We start from the raw sequence: 17,131 nt of genomic DNA, 5'->3' as shown, positions 1-17,131 counted from the left end.
TATCGAAGCTACCAGCGGTGCCATTGTGAGGATATACCAGCCGTATACCCGTCTACGACATGGAATAGCTTGCTGAGGTGCATAGCCTTCTCCGCCTCCCCATCCCCGTGTCTCACATTCTCTGACACCTCCCTCTTTTCAACAGATACCTGGAGTTTGCCATCGTTCCGCTCTTGCTGCGCTCATTGCCAGCTGCCGCTCATTACATTCACTCGCTTGGACATATCCGACCACTATTTCTATACACCTAAACGGTATCCTCTCCTCCCACGATAAAGACCATTCTCGATATCGGCTTTGAGACGATCGCTATTCATAATTTACAATCCTCGGTACTGTAGAGGAACCCCAAAGTGTGCCTATCGGGCGTGCAACAGCGGGAACCCGACTGGATGCATTTCATGCGTCCACTACAAAAACACATACAATGGAGAGGCCTGCGAAGCGATTGAAGATTACAAACCCAGACGTCCGAAACCCGCGAGATACAGGCTCAAGAATGACAGAAGGACTGTTTACCTCTGAACAGGGCATGCGAGGTGATGATACGGACTATGCAGTTCAGCCTACACGGACTATTAGCTTATCTGATTTTCAACGACAAAACGTGTTCGGCAGCTATCAACACGCTCCGCGGCCTGTTCTACCTCGCAGAAACGCTGGAATCTACTTGTTGCCCAGAGCTCCCGAGGCTACTGTCACAGCAAGCGTCGTGCAAGTTAATGTGAATGATGGCACAAGTACCTCTAAAATCACAGAGGTGACCGTGGCAGCGACCGATTCTGTTGTTTCCCTGTCAGAAGTCGGCACGCTGACCACCGCTGTCTCCTTAACTATACCTGGAATCTCCAATACCACCAGCACCCACGGAAGCTCAACAAGTTCATCCCAAACAACTCCTCCCATAACATCAACAATTACCTCATCAACGAGCAGTTCAAGCACTGGCCTCACAAATGGCACCATAACATCTGATACGACAGGCGAGCGGACAGTCACGGTCACAGCCACTTCGACCTTCGAGCTGTCGGTAATCAATGGTACCATCGTAGCCTCGGACACACTCTTTGATGGAAGCCCAACAAGGACTCACGAAGGAACCACTGCGACCAGCAGCAGTAGTAGCTCGGCGACCTTTTTCTTTGGTGACCTCACCTCAACACCTACACCATCGTCCGACACCTCTACGTCATCTGGTTTGTCTGGGGACTCTGGCAGCTCCTCTTACTTCACTAATGGCCCAGACGGCAGCGGTGCCGGCTCTCCCACAGCTACAACCGATCCAGCAGCTACCTCGAGTGCCGGATCAGGGTCAGGGCGCGGCGGAGGCGGAGGAAGTCCTGGCTTGACCCCGACCCAACAGCAAGTGGTGGGGGGCGTTGTTGGAGGCGTGGCTGGTGCTGCGCTCACACTAGTCATCATTCTTTTTGTCCTTCGCTGGTATCGCCGTCGACTAAAGGCACGAGGCCAACTTCCAGAACAAATTGCCGCTCGTGAGCTGACGGGTAGTGGCGGCGGCGGAGGTGGCGGAGCTGAAGCATACCCAATGTCTCAGCGATCCTCAACAACGCCTCTTACAGTCGCTGTGGCCCACGGCTTAAAACGTCTCAGGCCTCGCAGCAGTCAGACTCTCGGCACCACCGCCACTGGAACCACCGATAGCAGCGTCCCAGAATCGGAGCGAGGCTTTCAACGTATCGCCGGCCGCAAGATCGCCCCTGTACTGAGTAGCGGCGGTGACCCATATGGAGGGAACTATGGTGCTTTCGAGAAGGACGCTGGTGTGGGACCCTCGGACATGCCGCGCATCCCGGAAAGAGGTCTATCAGGGGCTTCATTTTATCAAGACAACCGCGGCTTCTATGGAGGGAAAGGGACACCAACGCCACCACAAGTACCTTCGTCGCCAACGACTGTCACCACACCTGCTAAGACGGGAGATTCTTTGACGCCTGCTGGAACGGCGTCAAGTGCGAGAGACTTTGCAGAGCCCCGCGCACCATCAGCACTCAATAACAGTCAGATCTCCTTAAACACGCCTAGCCGGCCTGAAGGGTTTGCAATCATGCGGCCCAGTCCTGCTCGCACCCCAGTGACACTCAGTCCCGCTGCCAGCTCTATCCGACTACCCATCCAGCAGCCACCGAGCATGGATGAGAATGCTCCTCCACTGCCCCCAATGCTGCGAGACGGCGTTGGTCGCAGCCTGGCTAGTCAGGACGGAAGTCGAGTAAGCAGAAGCAGCGGACGCAGTGCCGGAAGGTTTACGGAAAATATGTGATATTCATAATCTCACGGATGGTTTCTTCTGATCATCATCAATCTCTGGCAGCAAATTTTGAAAATATCTCTGGTTTACTAGCGAGGAGTTTGAGCGTTTATTGGTGGACATTTTGGTGCCAGACAACCGCCATCATGGCGTGTTTCTCGAGTATTGAAAAATATACTCGGATTGGCGAGTCCCCGAGTGTCAAGATTGCTTTTTCAATATGATACCCACCAGATATATTCTGAAAAGACGAAATAGTCTATCTATAATGTATAGGCGTGAAAATTGAGCATGATGAAAACATTCCTACCACTACTACTACGTATATATAGATGTTATGCCATGTACCGAGTAATTCTTGACGTACATCGTACCCCGAATAGACACAATCACTCGAGTCTCTCTCCCTAGTACCAACCTGCGAGCCTACTTGTAGACATCTTGGGCAGAGGGTATCTAGGGACTAGGGAACGCACCGAGAACAGTGGCATGGCAATTATGTCCTCTCCAGCGTGTTGATTATCTGCCTGGATACTAGGTATGTATATACATATTGTTCGACTGGACTGCTACCAAGGCTATATGTGGAAACGTCTACCTCCTACATACAGCATCCATCTACCTGGGGTGGGTTGGGCACGTTGAATATGTTATTTTTTTTCTCTTTCTCTCTCTTCATCCTTGATGACTGTGGGTCCTCTTTCTCCGTCCTACTCCTCGTAACTGGGTGCTCATCGTCGTTGTTGTCGTCATCATCGTCATCGCTCACACCAGCTACAGCTTTTGAATTGGTCTAGATCTCGCGCGGAAATGACTGGTTCAGTACTCGTACGGACTATCCCTCAGTGGCTCGTAGATGTAAAGTGTTGAATTGTGTTGGTCGGGCAAGAAATAGAACCTCACAGTCTCATTCACGTATGCCACATCAAACGGATTCTGTGTGAGGGGCGTGCCCCGGACCGACGTCAGAGTCAATGGCACCTCATAGAGCGGGACCATGGTCTCAAAATCAACGAGTGCGAGACCCCCGATTGTGATGTTGCCGGCCAAGGTGGCGACACCCGAGCAGATCAAGACGGCGCGCTGGTCGTAGTGTTTGGAGTGGCCCAAGAATTTGCAGTCTTGGTAGTCGACGAAGAACGAGGGATTGCGGACGACAGATGCCGGTTTCGAGAATGTCGGGAACGCATTGTTGGACGTCGAGTTTAGATTCCAGATTGAAGCATTGCGTGCGCCCCAGTTCAATGTGTTGAGTCTCTGTCGTTTGGTGTCATGCACGATGCCTCCCAGGTGATCGGCGTAGTGGATCAACGATTGGTATTCCAAAGTCAGGGGATCGACGGCGATGATGGTGGCAGTGGTATTTGGACGATACTGCGCCAGGGTCGCCCAGATGAATTGCCCATCATAGTCGATACCTCCGATGTGGTACTCAATATCCCCTGGAGGAGTCAGTGTGGCGTCGACCACGCGTTTGCCCTGGCCATCGTAGATCTCAAGATGCGCATAACCGGCACCTGGCGCACGATCGGTGCCATTTATGATGGTGCCGTTGTATGAAGTGGTAGGGGCTGTCCAGTCTCCTCGGGCAGTAATGAATCTCTCCTCGTCGATGACCACCATACCCTCAGGCTCGCCGGTATCACCTTGAAAGGTGATGTTTTTAACCGAGCGCCAGACAGTAGTGCGGCCGAGAGTGGTAAATTGTTCGATGATTGCCTCGAAGTTTGCAGCTGGTCCCGGTACAGGGAGTGGGACTGGAACGAAAGAGACATTAGACTGGTAAACGGTGAGGTTGGCCGCCAGAGCGGTGGCTACCAGGCATGCGCCAGAGACCAGCGACAACGACGTGCTCTTCATGGACACCATATCTGACTGAGATTAGCTGGTACTGTCGGGATAAAATCTGGAGGTTGATGAGCTTGAGATGGAACAAGCATCTGGTCATTGCATGTTCCACGGTCTAGGTTTTGTAGCTACAGACCAGCGGCCTACCCTGCTCCTTCATCGTATATTGTGGATGCATGGAATGTTCCCTCGAAAGCTTTCGAACGAGAGGACCCGTAGGAAGGTCGGTTGGATGCCGGTTTGCCCTATCACGTGTGATATTGTAAGGCAGAGATTGGTTCCGTGCGGTGTTGCGACTCGACGGAGTCTTCGCGAAGGACGGAAAACCAGGAACTCGGAGCACTTGATGTTCCCAAGAGAGGTTAGAGACTCGTGGCCTAGGAAACCCTTGCTCCTTCTGGTAAAAGGCTGCAGGCACGTTTTCACATCTCGATTGACGAAAAGACTTGTGAAGCAGTTGATCCTAGCACAAGGAAGACGCAGGGATACCAGCAATGGCTTGGGCGTGGGCGGACTGGCGGGGCAGGATTTAGGGGACGCAACACTCCACCGTAACAATTCTACAGCGGAGCATTGAATCCGTCAAACGCCGCCATCTAATTTTGTCTCCCACGGCTTCATTTTTACATTGTCAACCACATGTCACGACACCCAAGAAAATGCGCAGATAGGGCTACCCAGGCCTTCTCCTCCTCGCTGTCGACTTTAAGGCCTTCTCCGTTAGCGAGCATCAATGGCATTTTGGGGCCAATCTGACCTGGGGAGATCTTGGTGGCTTCCAATTGATTATTGCAATATTCCCGCCCCATTCGAGGCAACTCTCAACGCGGAGGGAATGGGATGATTCCCCCATTACTGGCTGCCGGTAGCACGGTAGGGTTGGTAATCACACAATGTTTTCTGTTATGGACACATGGATCTCGCCAACACATCCGCAGAAGCGAAACGATCGGACTGTATCTAGCACTCATCTTTTCGAGCATTCTCCTGCTTCAGACTTGTCGAGTCTCTTTCTCGAGCTCCTTGTTTCTTCTTGCTTTGCTATCAAGCGGCTTCTCCTTTTTGATGCTCCGCTCACATATCATGAACCCTCTTCATTCGTCCACGTTGCAACAGAAGACCGGAACCCCAACATTTCCCAGCGAATCGGTTTCTCCAACACTGGGTGCAGCCTTGCCTTATGAGCCTCTAGCGGAAGGTCAAATACGGCTGCTCAGATTCTCGGACGACGAAGGTTCTGACAGCGACACCCTTCACTTTGATCTTTTCCACGTGAAACTGAGCCAGAGACCGAACTATGTTGCTTTGTCGTACTCTTGGGGACAGGATGCCGCTCATGACAGAGTCAGCATCGTGGTCAACGATCAAAGGTATGGTGTTTCCCCAAACCTTGCAGATGCGCTTCGCAAACTGAAGCAAAACGAAATCTCCACCGTCTGGGTTGATGCAATCTGTATCAACCAACGAGACACCATTGAGAAAAGTCGAGAGATAGTCAGGATGTTCGCCATCTACAGAATGGCAAGATTGGTCGTCATCTGGCTTGGTGCGGATACAGGACCGGAGGAAGAAATGCGAGAACTTCTCAGAGCGACAGCCGATGTGGAGAAACCAGTCAATAAACAACATCATAATGGCAACCCCGGTTCCAACTTGGAAGCCCTTGAACGACTGTTGTCGCAACGATATTGGCATCGAGTATGGATTATCCAAGAGGTAGCCGCAGCAAAAAGAGCAAAGATATTCTGGGGGTCCTACATTTTTGACCTACGATCAATGGAAATACTAATACGGGAGAGGAGTCGGTTTTCGAGGGAAGACGAGGAATCTTCTGGCCTTGCTCAGGAAGTGTTATCTGTTCGGAATGCTTGTCGAGCTCAGCAAAAGCCACGATTGATGGACATTCTGGCAATGACGAGTATGTCCGAGACGAGCGTCTTGAGAGACAAGGTCTATGGACTCCTGGGTCTTGCGTCAGACTGGGCGGATTTCGTCCAAGAGCCCAATTACTCCCAAGCGGTTTCAGAGCACGAGCTGTGCTTGGAGATGACTTCCAATCACATCAATTGGTATAGTTCTGCAGACATCATATTTCTCCGGAGTGTGGATCCTCGACAGGGAGAACTGCCTTCATGGTGTCCCGATTATTTCCATTTTCGACCGCACCAGTCAGATACGAATCTCATTCCGTACATATGCGGCAGAGACGTCAATCTCGGGTGGGAGAGACGGAGGGCTTTTGGCCAAGAATCGCCCAACATGAACGAAGTCATACCAGATCTCTTTCACGTCAGCGGTGACACACTCACGTTGAAAGGGACGTGCATTGGCCGAATCTCAGCTCTGGGCACGTTGGTGGACGAAGCTGTTTTTTCTTCCAGGTTCAGCGACCGCTTCTCGACGTCAGACATCACCGACCCTGATATTGGGAAAGCATTCCGCCGACTGCTGCTGATCTGCCACAACCAGACCTTTGGTCTGCAACCATCCTCGGCTTTCTTCTCGCTGCTCTTCTCACTGCCTGACCACGTCTTCCAGGACAGGGGCTACCTCCAAGTCAAACAATGGCTGGAACGCCACAGGGACCTCCTGTGGAGGTTTGAGGTCACTTTGGCGCCGAGCTCCGACGAATACGCCTTCATATCCCGTCGCGGCGGAGGGCTGAGTCCAGCATCCAAGGTCTTGCCGGAGTGGAGGGAGTTCTTCAGCTTGAGCGAGGACAACACGATCAGCCGCAGGGGGGAGCACCCGCTCTACTCCATGCTGCGGTCGATGTCGTCGATTCTCGACGAACACGTGCGCCTCATGTTCATCCAAGACCAAGCGCTTCTGGGCTGGGCGCACCGCGACGCGGAACCCGACGACACGGTCTGGCATCTGGAAGGGTGCACGCTCCAGGCGGTACTGCGCAAATCTCCCGAGCTGTCCGCCGCGCGTGGTCAAGACATGTACAAGCTGGTGGGACATGCCTATGTCGATCCCGTGCTGGCCAGTGGGCGGTGGATGGCGAGGGAGAGCCGGAGCAGATTAGTGAACCTATGCTGACACACAGCATACACGTAAATATGTGTATGCGTGAATATACATGCTCAAGTAGAGTATGTATATGTATATGTATATGCTCGAGACCTTTGGTACGGGAGATCCAACAAGAAATCAATCAACGAAAGAAAATCTCTCTATAATCGATTCATCAATCTCTCTTTTGTTTTCCGAACCACCTTACACCCAACGATGATGATGTCTCCTATCCACACGCATATTCAAGTATGTATGTATGCATGTATGTATGCGAGTAGACATCTCCATCTCCATCCACATACGAGTATACACGAGTATATGAATGTATGAAAATATCGATGCATGTATGTGGGATACATGAACACCCGCCTCGAAAGTGGAGGGGAGGAAAACCCTATAATTTCGCCCTCTCATACTTCTTCCACAGACTCCGGGCCTTGAGCAGCGTGGGCCGGACGAACGTGTTATCTGTCAAGTCGCTGCGGCGGGCGACGTCGAGCAGGCCCTCGTAGGGCGTCTCGGAGGCGCGGGCGAAGACGCTGTTGAGCTCGAACTCGGTGAAGCCGAAGGCGGCGACGAGGGCGTCGGCGTAGCCGCCACTAGCGAAGCGGGCGATGGCCGTGGTGTGCGCGGCGCGGAGGGAGGAGACGTCGTCAGTCGTGAGGTACGGGGAGCCGGCGAAGGCGGAGAGGCCTTCGAGCATGGTCGTGAAGGAGAACTATTGTCGCCCAGAGACACACGGGGAGGCGGTCATGGTTAGATAGGTAGTTCAGACTTTTGGCAGCGGGTTGGAGACACCTGTGGCCCTCTGGGAGAGAAAAGACTTACCACGTTCGCCAACGCCTCCATGGTTTCCCTGTCACTCCGGCCGCCGGCCGTCTGCTTGACCTGCGTCTGCAAGCCTCGCCAGTAAGTGAGGTCGGCGTGCGCCATGGTCAGCTCGAAAACGTCGTAGCTGGTGTCCTTGCCGGCCGCGACGTCGGCGAGATGCCGTTGCGCGAGGACCGCCGCCCTGTGCTCGAGGCAGTCCTCTTGCACATCCCGGTTGAACCAGCCGTCGGCGCTGGCGACTCGCAACCGCTGCGACATGCGGCTGTTGTCTCTGAGACGGGCTAGGTACGAGAGGGCGGTGATGGACTGTTCGGATTTACTGTGGCTCAGAAAGAAAAGAGAAAAAAAGAAGTCAGTGGTTGGGAGAACAAAGACAAGTTCAATCATTCTCGACTCGGGAGAAAGAATAGGGGGACAGGGGATGGAGATCGGTGGTCAATACTTTTTCCAGTGTTTCACGACGGCATTCCCAATCTGTTGCGAGAGGACGTAGGTCTCGCCTTCATATGTCCTCGACGGAGAGAGCTGTGCGTAGAGAGGACCGAGTCCCGTGCTGGCCATATTTCCTGATGCCAGTCTCTCAGCACTTTTGGTTCATCCGGGAACGGTGTCTACTTACCGTGTCCACCGCAGGTGAGACGGGCAACCTCGACATCGCGGACGCCGTGCTCACTGGCCCAGATCTTTGCCCCAACGGTCTGCAGGTGCAGATCCTCAAGACTCTCGTTGACGATGTTGTCGATGCGGGCCCTCATCTCGCGGCCAAGCAGCATCATAGCCACAGACTAGAGGCGTCCACAGGGGTCAGCAACGAATGAATAGATAGTAAAGGTCCAGGCAAAGGGCAACCATCTCGTTATGGTAGAACTCACCCGTGCCAACGCGGGAAACAATCGATTCTGCACGCTAGCATACTCAATCACCCTCCTCTCCTGCCCGTCCTTGGGGTTGAACTGCCGACGGAACTGGGCATATTTCAAGGCGATGATGGCCGCCTTGGCCACCTCGGTGCCCAGCTCCTCGGACATGAGGCCTCGAATGATGACCATGGAGGTGTAGGAGTGCTTCGAGTTCTTGGCCGCGTGGTACGTGCCGTCGGCGTCCAGCGAGACCATGCCGGCCAGCATGTTGGCGCGGGGGATGCGGCAGTTGGTGAAGGCCATGACGCCGTTGTCCATCGAGGCGAAGGTGCCCATGCCCTTTTCGCCCTGCTCGTAGATGCGCACGTTGGGCATGAGGTCGTGGGTGTCGAGGTCGCGCACCTGGACAAGGAAGACGTGGTTTCCCAGGTCGCGTCCGCGAACGATCAGCCTCGCGATGACGAGGGCGTGCGTGGCCAGGATCCCCAGCGACCCGATCCAGTACTTGTGGCTCGACAGCGTGGGCGAGTTGACCACAATCTCGTCCGTCGTCGGGTCAAAGGTCGCTGTCGTCTCGATGCCCCGGACATTGCTCCCGTGGCCCAGCTCCGTCTGCGCGTAGCAACCACTGATCTCATACCGCTGAGCCTTGGGGAGCCAATATGCTTTCTGCTCGGGGCTCATCTGTGCCTCGAGGTTTCGGAGGAAGACTGCCAGATGGCCATTGTGTTAGTATTAACTTTTCTCTCTCTCTCTCTCCCTTTCTCCCCCTCTCGCTGTCCCTTACAGCTCTCTATGCCCTTTTTCCTGTAGAGACTGACTTACTGCGGTAATTCACCCCAATGGACAGCAGATCCCCCGCGATCTTGGTCGCATCGACAAACTGCTGATTCGACCAGCCGAGCTTGAACTTGAGGTCGAGCAGCTCCACGCTCTGCTGGAGGCGCAGCGTCCACAGATCCTTCCTCGACAGCCCATGCGTGTTCCGGGGTTGCGTGAAGATCGGGTTCTGGGTAACGGCCACCAGGATCTCGCAGCGGCGCTTGAGCCTCTCCTCTCCCCAGAGGAAGTTGGAGAGGGGACTCGTGCTGGGCGTGGTGGTGGCGGCCATTGTTCTTTTTCTTTTCTTTTGGTCGTCCCAACGAAGCTTTTCAACACGATGGATAACCCTCCGGAAGTACTCGTATGGAGTATCGTATCGTACCGTCCCCCGTCTTCCCTCCCCAAGACCTCTTTAAAGCCTCTTCGAAAAGCGCCGAGCCGAAAACGAAAACGCCGCCGCCGCCGCCCGGCAATGCGGCTCTCAACTGCCGAGGCAACACAATCGCGCGCTACACACAAATTGAGAGACCATGAGAACTCCAACATCTGACATGGACACGCGGAGTCAAGGGACCTGTTCGAACTATCTCCTGATCTCACGCGACTAGCCTCGAAGGTGTGAGCGCACGGCGTCATGTTGTGTACTCGGTATGGGAAAAGAAACGCCGTCTGGTCGGCTGGAGCTACACACAACCTCGCCGAATATGACTACACGGAAGTCCTCGAATTAGGTATGAAAGATGCAGGAAAAGATTGAACAGATGGGGGAAAGGACCCGCGGCGCAGGGTGAGATGCATGATAGACTTAGTCCACCACGGTCTCGACTCCATGTCGTTGCCTGCACAGCCTCGACGGACAAGTTACAACAAAACTAAGCCTCGCGCCAACTATCGAGGCGCGCACTAAAAGTATTGTCAACGCTAGTAGTAGAATAACGAACTGATCAAAAGACGATAGACTTTATTTTCGTTGCCCCTATAACGGGCCACGGAGATATTAGAGCTCAATACTCGATGCCTATAGCGCCCACCAGCAGAGCAGGAGGGAATGAACAATAAGATCGGCTCCTCGAGTCATGGATGGCAAGGCAAGGGCTAGTCTTGGAGAAATTCACATCCCTCATTGCTCTCTTTCCCACCTGATGTATGAATGCATCAACGATCATAGCTTGAACCCTTGGACGCAACCATATGATATCCATTCCATCCAACCCCTTCTAGCCGCAACAACCAGTAACATCGGTGGGCTCGGGCTTGTCTCTATGTCCAGGAAGTGTGTCCAATGTCAGTCATTCAGCCAGTCTCTGCTGAACGCATAATAGAAGACGAGGGACGGTGGAAAGAGGAATAGGAAATGGGATGGGATAACGGGCGAGGGGAAAGGAAGAAAGAATAACGTGGCGGACAGTACTGACTTTGAGTCGATCAAGAGCTGGTCCCAGCTGAAGATGAAGCAGCCGAGAAAGCCGCCCGTGACGATGCAGATGATGATGTACCCTATAAGCAGCACCAGGGTGTCAGCAGTTATTCCGTCCTGGGTTGCGCGGCCATTGGTTGTATGTCCAATATTCGGGCAGCGGACAGGGTGAGATACTCTATTTCTACGGGGTGGAGACAACAAGAGGAAGATCAAACGAATAGGAAAGATGTACCGTTATAATACATGGCCAGCAGCATGATAAAGTACGCGACTCCAAACTGCACCATGTGGATGAGCGAGCGGATGCACTGGCGTTGGAGGAGGGTCATTCGATCGACCACCGATCGTTGCGGACGACGAAGGAGAGGTCGTTCCGGGAGTGGCGGACTCATGCTCGTGTTCGTGGCTGTCTTCCTTCCAGGCTCCGCTTCCTGCTCGTATGAAGCACACGCCGCGTTGTCGCGATTTCGAGCAGCGGCAGCCAGGGCGAAGGCCTTCTGGTCCTTACGGCGGATCCAGCTGTCGTACTCGCGCTGAACGCGGCGTAGGAACTCGAGGGAGATGACGAGCAGAATGACGCCGATGCAGGAGAGGGCAAAGATACCGTCCGAGCTGACCTGCCATGACTTGGAGATGAAGCCTAAGCACAAGAACAAAAGACCGATATATTCAGTACAGCGCCAGTATTGAGAGGAGAGATAAAGGTCGGGCTTGGCTCACAGGCTCCGACTGTATACCAGTTCCAAGTCATGGAGATCTTGCAAGAGCTGTCTCCCATGCTCATTCCGCCGGATGGTGATGCGGAGGCTGAAGACATCGACATAGAGGTAGAGGTAGAGGTCATGGACGTGGACATTGTAGACATTTGCAGACTGTCTGGTGAGTGATTGCGTTGTGTGCTGGTCCTCACAACGTAGAGTGAAACAATGTGAACCGTCAAAGAGAATCGAGTTCTCGTCAAGTAACAACTCCTTTTGGATGGTCTTAAGAAAACGATCCGTATAAGAGAGATACCATCTTCCAATGCAAGCCAGCCAGCATAGTGCCCTTCTTCACCTGTGAGCAAGTTTCATTGTCCTATGATTGGTCACCCTCTGCATGGTGAGCATGTATCTTGGGCCGCCCAATATCGGCGAAATCTGCTCGCCCGGCACAAGTGTCACCGGTGTCCAGTTTCTGGTTTCATCCAGAGCTCCTAGAGCAGACACGGTACATATGGACAGGCCACTTGCCGCACGACGAACCAGCTCAATGACGGAGATGCAGTTTCTTGTCCCTTTCGCTCCTCACTTTCGGAAGACTCAGCCCCTTGGTGAGATCGTGCAAACTTGCGCGCATCTGCTCGGGCCCTTCCCGGCCAGGCCCCAAGTGCAGAGAGTAAGGCTCGGAACGATGCTCGCGCGACCAGGGCCGCGCAGACTTCTCATGTCGCTCGACATGATACAACCGACCGTAGCCGACGAGGAGCAATGCCAGGACAACCAGCGCCGGTTTCGTGATCAGCATCAGACCGCCCATCAGAGCAATGGCCATGTAAACACAGTTTTCCTGTGGTATCTGTTTCCGGGATTCGGTCTTGGATAAGGCCAGATGAGGATGGTGAGACCGCGGTTGGTTCTGCCCGAACATGGCAACTGTACTTCGTTTCTCCTTGTCTTTTCTCTGCTAGTTTCTGTTATTGATGACAAGTTGTTATTATCACCCAGTAGTCCTACTCGTCGGTTTGTTGATTTCTTGCAAAGCAGTCGACTAAGTCAGGATCAAAATGGGTTGTCTGTTCAGCGGAGCCGAGATTTAGTATTCTTTCAAGTGCTCCGGAACCCCCGGCTGGATACATAATACACGAGTAAGCTTCCATTTGCATATCAAGGTGAATTCCGCGCAATGCGATTTTGTGCTCAGCTCATCCAGGGGAAGTCCCAAAACATGGACATGGGACTTTCCCTCCGCGGGGCTCGACGGGGTAGTCAGGGAGCTCTCGGCAACATCTGTTAGGGCATCACGGGCATTTCTGTCGTTTTGAGCTCCGGCGAATTCGACCTCGTCCCGAATGTTTTGATGCGTTCCAGGTTACTGGTGAGACCAAACGAGCTTTTGTTACCCCACGACTAAATTCACTTCCTATCCATCCTGCTTTGTCGGCACCATGTTGCAAAATGACGGCATCAACGGCCACGAAGCGCACGCGGGGCCATGCCGGTGGTGCTTAGTAAACGAGAACTGCTCGTTTAGGATTTCAGGCCCTCGTGCCTAGATACGTTGTGCTCTTCCTGCCTTCTTTACCGATTGCAGCAGTTTGTTTTGTGGTGTATCCCTCGCATTCCTTCAGGATCGGCAAGACCCTCCCCGCTCCAGATTGATGTGATTTTTTCCAGAACGCGGGAACGACAACCAAGGAATCGGTCAGCTCGTAAACTAGGGCCTTCTCCGAGTATGCAGGGCATCTTTTCCGATGATGGCGCCTGAAAGGTTGGCAGTTGACGGTTAGATGTCTGTGTCGGTAGGGTATAAAAGGTTTATCTGGGAATTGAAATACCGTCCTTTGCATAGGAGTTCCGTCGTTGCAAATGAGGCTTTTGGTTCGACCCAAAATATACAGGAAAAAAGCCATGTCAAAAACAACAATTCTTCTCACAGGAGCAAGCGGTGCATTGGGTTCCTCGACTCTCGCCCTCCTCGCGGCCAATTCCAACTTCGAGGTGATTGTTGTGCTTCGGTCGCTCGCCCGATCAGAGGCAGCTTTCCGGTCCAGATATGCTTCACAGGTCTCAGAAGGCCGTCTGTCCTTCGTGGAGGTCCCAGATATGACCATCCCGGACACCTTCGACGAGCTAGCTCGCAAAGCTGATGCGATCATTCATATAGCCACCCCTCTGACGTATGACAATCTCATGGAGACGACGATCAAACCCAGCTGGGCCATTTTGCGCAATATCTTGAGCGCAGCGGAGAAATCAGGGCGGGTGAGGAGGGTTGTCGTGACGGGGAGTATGGTCTCAACCATGCGGATGGGGGCATTGTACTCTGGGGGGACCATATCAGCCGAGAGCTGGAGTCCTATCACCCTTGAAGAGGCCGTGCTGAACCCTCTCAATGCGTACCAGTACTCCAAGGTCTCGGCAGAGAAGAAGGCCTGGGAGTTCATGAAGGAGAAACCGCGGGCGTTCGACCTGGTGGTCTTGTTGGCGCCATCCATCACAGGAAAGAGTCTGCAGCCAGGTTTCAAACCCAACAAGAGCAATCTCGGGGGCCAGCCAGGGATTTACAAGGGCCTGTTCGACTGTGACGAGCCAGGCTTCCTGTTCCCATATTTCATGTTCGTGGCGCCCTCTTGATCCGCAACTGGCATCATCTAACCTTTGCTGACCGGCTGTCTCTCGCCTTTTCCAGGGACGTCGAGGATGTCGCCCGTGTTCACGTCCAGGCTCTTTCCCCCGGTATCCCAGGCAACGAACGATACATGTTTCACTCGCCCGAGCTGATGATGGCTGATGACATTGCTGGGGCCGTCCGAGAAGACTTCCCACATCTGAGACAGCGGGTTCCGGCTCCTCAACGAGGTGTCGATAGTGGACCGTCGTCCAACCTGATCAAGACGGACATATCCAAGTTTGAGAAGGCGTTCGGCAGGCAGCAGTGGAAATCAGCGAGGGATTCAGCCCGGGAGACCGTCGAGGACATCGTGGCCTACGAAGAGAGGTAGCGAACACGACAGGCCGTACAATAACTGGACGTTCCGGGAGGTTTGGACCTGCAGAGGACGTTGATGATCGTAGTCAAATGCGATGGCGATGTAGATGACGGACGAGTGAAACAAAAGACATGGGAGCAGACACTGCAGGTCACAAGAACGGCGCTGGTCAAATCGATGCAGTACACAGGACATGTCATTGACGAGCGACGAGCGACCACCAAACAGACAAGTGCGGGAATTTCTCAGTATGTTTTGAAATATTGGTATTTTTCTATTTCGGAATCTTCGAGCTACAACCCTGTAATAACGCCATTTTCGTCCTGTTCGCTAAACGCTGAGACGCCGCCACGAGGCAAACAAGCAAGGGAATTATGCTGAATCATGCAAACAGGGATTAATCGTCGCGGCAGCAGCAGCAGCAGCAGCAGCGTAACAGCGCAGCACAGCAGTAGCAAAAGCAAGCAACAGACAGCAATTTTGCATTTGCAGTTATGTACAAATACCAGGTTCGATATTCGATGTTTCAGGCCTTGACAAAGCTCCATTCTTCCAATTTCTTGACCGTCTTGACACATCTGCCCTCCACTTCCCTCGTCCAGACGTCGGCCGCCCACAGGGACAGCGAGAGGGTGATTATCCAGCCGATGAGCATGGTCCCGGTCCATACGAGATCGGTGGTGTCGACGCCCTGCACGCCCATAGACCACCATATCCGGTGCGGGATCATGTATCCGACCGCGTGCATGATGGGGCCGTGGACCAGGTAGAGGGCAAAACTGATCTTGCCCAGGTATTGCGGTACGCTGCTGTTGAGAATGCGTCGCCAGATCGAAGTGTCGGGGTCGGCGCGGGCGAGAAGCAAGAGCAGCAGCCCGGTGCCAATGTTCGGGTAGAACTTGTCCTTGCGCTCCATCCACGCAGGAATGAGCTTGTTAAGCGTCATATAGCCTGGAGCGTAGTCTCTTGAGCCATCAATTGGATAGGACAGCAAGTAGAAGGCGAGCAAAAACCCTAGGACTCGAAGAGCGCGTAAACCTGCCTTGGGAGGGGTTGAGACGTAATCGGACCAGGTAGGAGGCGGCTTGTAGTCAGGCTTGGGTGAGTGAGGCGGCGACGGAGGTAGTCGGTCTGGAACCAGCGTGAGTTTCTTCTCTTGCTCGCGTTCGGTAAGAAGGAGGTCAATTTGTGCCACGACGGCCCCGATAATGTACACCCAGATCTCCCAATGGTTCCATAAGAAAAACATGACCGTCATCACGCACAATCCTGCCAATCGCACGTATTTCTTGCATTGTGCGGTGCCGATCAAAATCAGGTACAGAAAGATGGAGCCCTTCAATTCCGCCAGAATGGACCACAAATGCTGATCATGATAAGGGTAGACAGCGCCGTGAGTAAAGATGTTTGTCAAGTCGAACATTTCGCGGGCCCAATAGCTCATCTGTCGATAATAGCTCGCAAACTTTTCGGGCTTTGGTTCGTTCCAGACACCGGGAAAGAGTTTGCCATGGTCCGTGATGTAGCCTCGATTTCCTTCGTAGAAGCCAAAATGTATGTAGTGAGCCGTGATGAGGGTGATGATGAAGACGGGGAGATAGAGCCTGAATGCTCGACGGAACAGAGCCCCCGACACATTAAGTAGGACCTTGGCCTGCGAGGTCTGATCGCGTTTGTCGAGAAGCTGGAACAACCGTAGAGAGGACAAATAACCCGCAATCCCGAAGAAGACGTGAGCCGTGAAGCCGGCATAGAAATATCGGATGATGGGGAGCTCCAGGACATAATGGTGGCGATCGTTGGTGCCCCAGGGCGCGAAGCCAATGTCGCTGAATGCCATTATCCAGTGGAAGGTAAAGACCTTGATCGAGGTGATGCCCCGTAGGCCATTGAGATAGCTGGTGGGGAATTGCTTGGACTTGGAAGCATGATCATTCCAGTATCGAGATCGCGCAATTTGAGGGACGAAGCAATAGGCAAACCGTTTGCTGGCTTTGTAGAGACTGGCAGGTCGGGCATGCGACAGGGCAGTGGAGAGCATGCGCTCGGGCACCTGTCGAAGAGATCTAGAGGAGAAGTCATGGCGGGGAGCAGTGTCCGTATCCGTGTCCGTGTCTAGGAAGACATCTCTTTCCTCCTTCATGAGAGGCTGTCGGAGGGTCTGAAGCTCGTGTTGACTCATGGTGCTATCATTGGTATGGTATGTTCGCTTGCCTGGATTGCGTTATTCTGAGAACTGGGGTCGCAGAGGGCTGAGGGCCTGTCTAAAGTGTCTAGCAAGTGTCTAGCAGTGTCTTGAGGACGGGGTATTGGAGTGGTACGAAATGAAATAATGGGTGCCCAGGTGGTTCTGGGTGGGTGGCGTCAAA

At 53.5% G+C, this 17,131-nt stretch overlaps 7 protein-coding genes across 7 annotated transcripts; 3 read left to right on the top strand and 4 right to left on the bottom strand.

Annotated features, from left to right (window-relative positions):
* Nucleotides 1–427: 427 nt before the first annotated feature.
* On the top strand, nucleotides 428–2,281 carry AYO21_11780 (hypothetical protein; the record flags this gene model as incomplete). The annotated part of the gene is made up of 1 exon (XM_022661663.1): nucleotides 428–2,281. The coding sequence occupies one exon, from the start codon at nucleotides 428–430 to the stop codon at nucleotides 2,279–2,281; it is 1,854 nt and encodes a 617-aa protein (XP_022506038.1).
* Nucleotides 2,282–3,088: 807 nt separating this feature from the next.
* On the bottom strand, nucleotides 3,089–4,138 carry AYO21_11779 (hypothetical protein; the record flags this gene model as incomplete). The annotated part of the gene is made up of 1 exon (XM_022661662.1): nucleotides 3,089–4,138. The coding sequence occupies one exon, from the start codon at nucleotides 4,136–4,138 to the stop codon at nucleotides 3,089–3,091; it is 1,050 nt and encodes a 349-aa protein (XP_022506037.1).
* A 1,062-nt stretch (nucleotides 4,139–5,200) lies between these two features.
* AYO21_11778 (hypothetical protein) lies at nucleotides 5,201–7,162 on the top strand (the record flags this gene model as incomplete). The annotated part of the gene is made up of 1 exon (XM_022661661.1): nucleotides 5,201–7,162. The coding sequence occupies one exon, from the start codon at nucleotides 5,201–5,203 to the stop codon at nucleotides 7,160–7,162; it is 1,962 nt and encodes a 653-aa protein (XP_022506036.1).
* Nucleotides 7,163–7,532: 370 nt separating this feature from the next.
* On the bottom strand, nucleotides 7,533–9,940 carry AYO21_11777 (hypothetical protein; the record flags this gene model as incomplete). Its single annotated transcript, XM_022661660.1, has 6 exons — nucleotides 7,533–7,856; nucleotides 7,967–8,288; nucleotides 8,412–8,535; nucleotides 8,589–8,754; nucleotides 8,842–9,539; nucleotides 9,655–9,940. The coding sequence occupies 6 exons, from the start codon at nucleotides 9,938–9,940 to the stop codon at nucleotides 7,533–7,535; spliced, it is 1,920 nt and encodes a 639-aa protein (XP_022506035.1).
* A 928-nt stretch (nucleotides 9,941–10,868) lies between these two features.
* Nucleotides 10,869–12,700, bottom strand: AYO21_11776 (hypothetical protein; the record flags this gene model as incomplete). The annotated part of the gene is made up of 5 exons (XM_022661659.1): nucleotides 10,869–10,911; nucleotides 11,067–11,148; nucleotides 11,304–11,711; nucleotides 11,802–11,943; nucleotides 12,362–12,700. The coding sequence occupies 5 exons, from the start codon at nucleotides 12,698–12,700 to the stop codon at nucleotides 10,869–10,871; spliced, it is 1,014 nt and encodes a 337-aa protein (XP_022506034.1).
* Nucleotides 12,701–13,680: 980 nt separating this feature from the next.
* Nucleotides 13,681–14,774, top strand: AYO21_11775 (hypothetical protein; the record flags this gene model as incomplete). The annotated part of the gene is made up of 2 exons (XM_022661658.1): nucleotides 13,681–14,387; nucleotides 14,462–14,774. 2 exons carry the CDS (start codon nucleotides 13,681–13,683, stop codon nucleotides 14,772–14,774), a joined length of 1,020 nt encoding a protein of 339 aa, XP_022506033.1.
* Nucleotides 14,775–15,288: 514 nt separating this feature from the next.
* AYO21_11774 (hypothetical protein) lies at nucleotides 15,289–16,944 on the bottom strand (the record flags this gene model as incomplete). Its single annotated transcript, XM_022661657.1, has 1 exon — nucleotides 15,289–16,944. The coding sequence occupies one exon, from the start codon at nucleotides 16,942–16,944 to the stop codon at nucleotides 15,289–15,291; it is 1,656 nt and encodes a 551-aa protein (XP_022506032.1).
* Between the last annotated feature and the right edge of the window lie 187 nt (nucleotides 16,945–17,131).

This window comes from Fonsecaea monophora (assembly GCF_001642475.1).
Source record: "Fonsecaea monophora strain CBS 269.37 chromosome Unknown Scaff182, whole genome shotgun sequence".
Taxonomy (NCBI): domain Eukaryota; kingdom Fungi; phylum Ascomycota; class Eurotiomycetes; order Chaetothyriales; family Herpotrichiellaceae; genus Fonsecaea; species Fonsecaea monophora.
The sequence above is the reverse complement of the archived record's forward strand: the minus strand, read 5'-3'. Positions and strand labels throughout refer to the sequence as shown.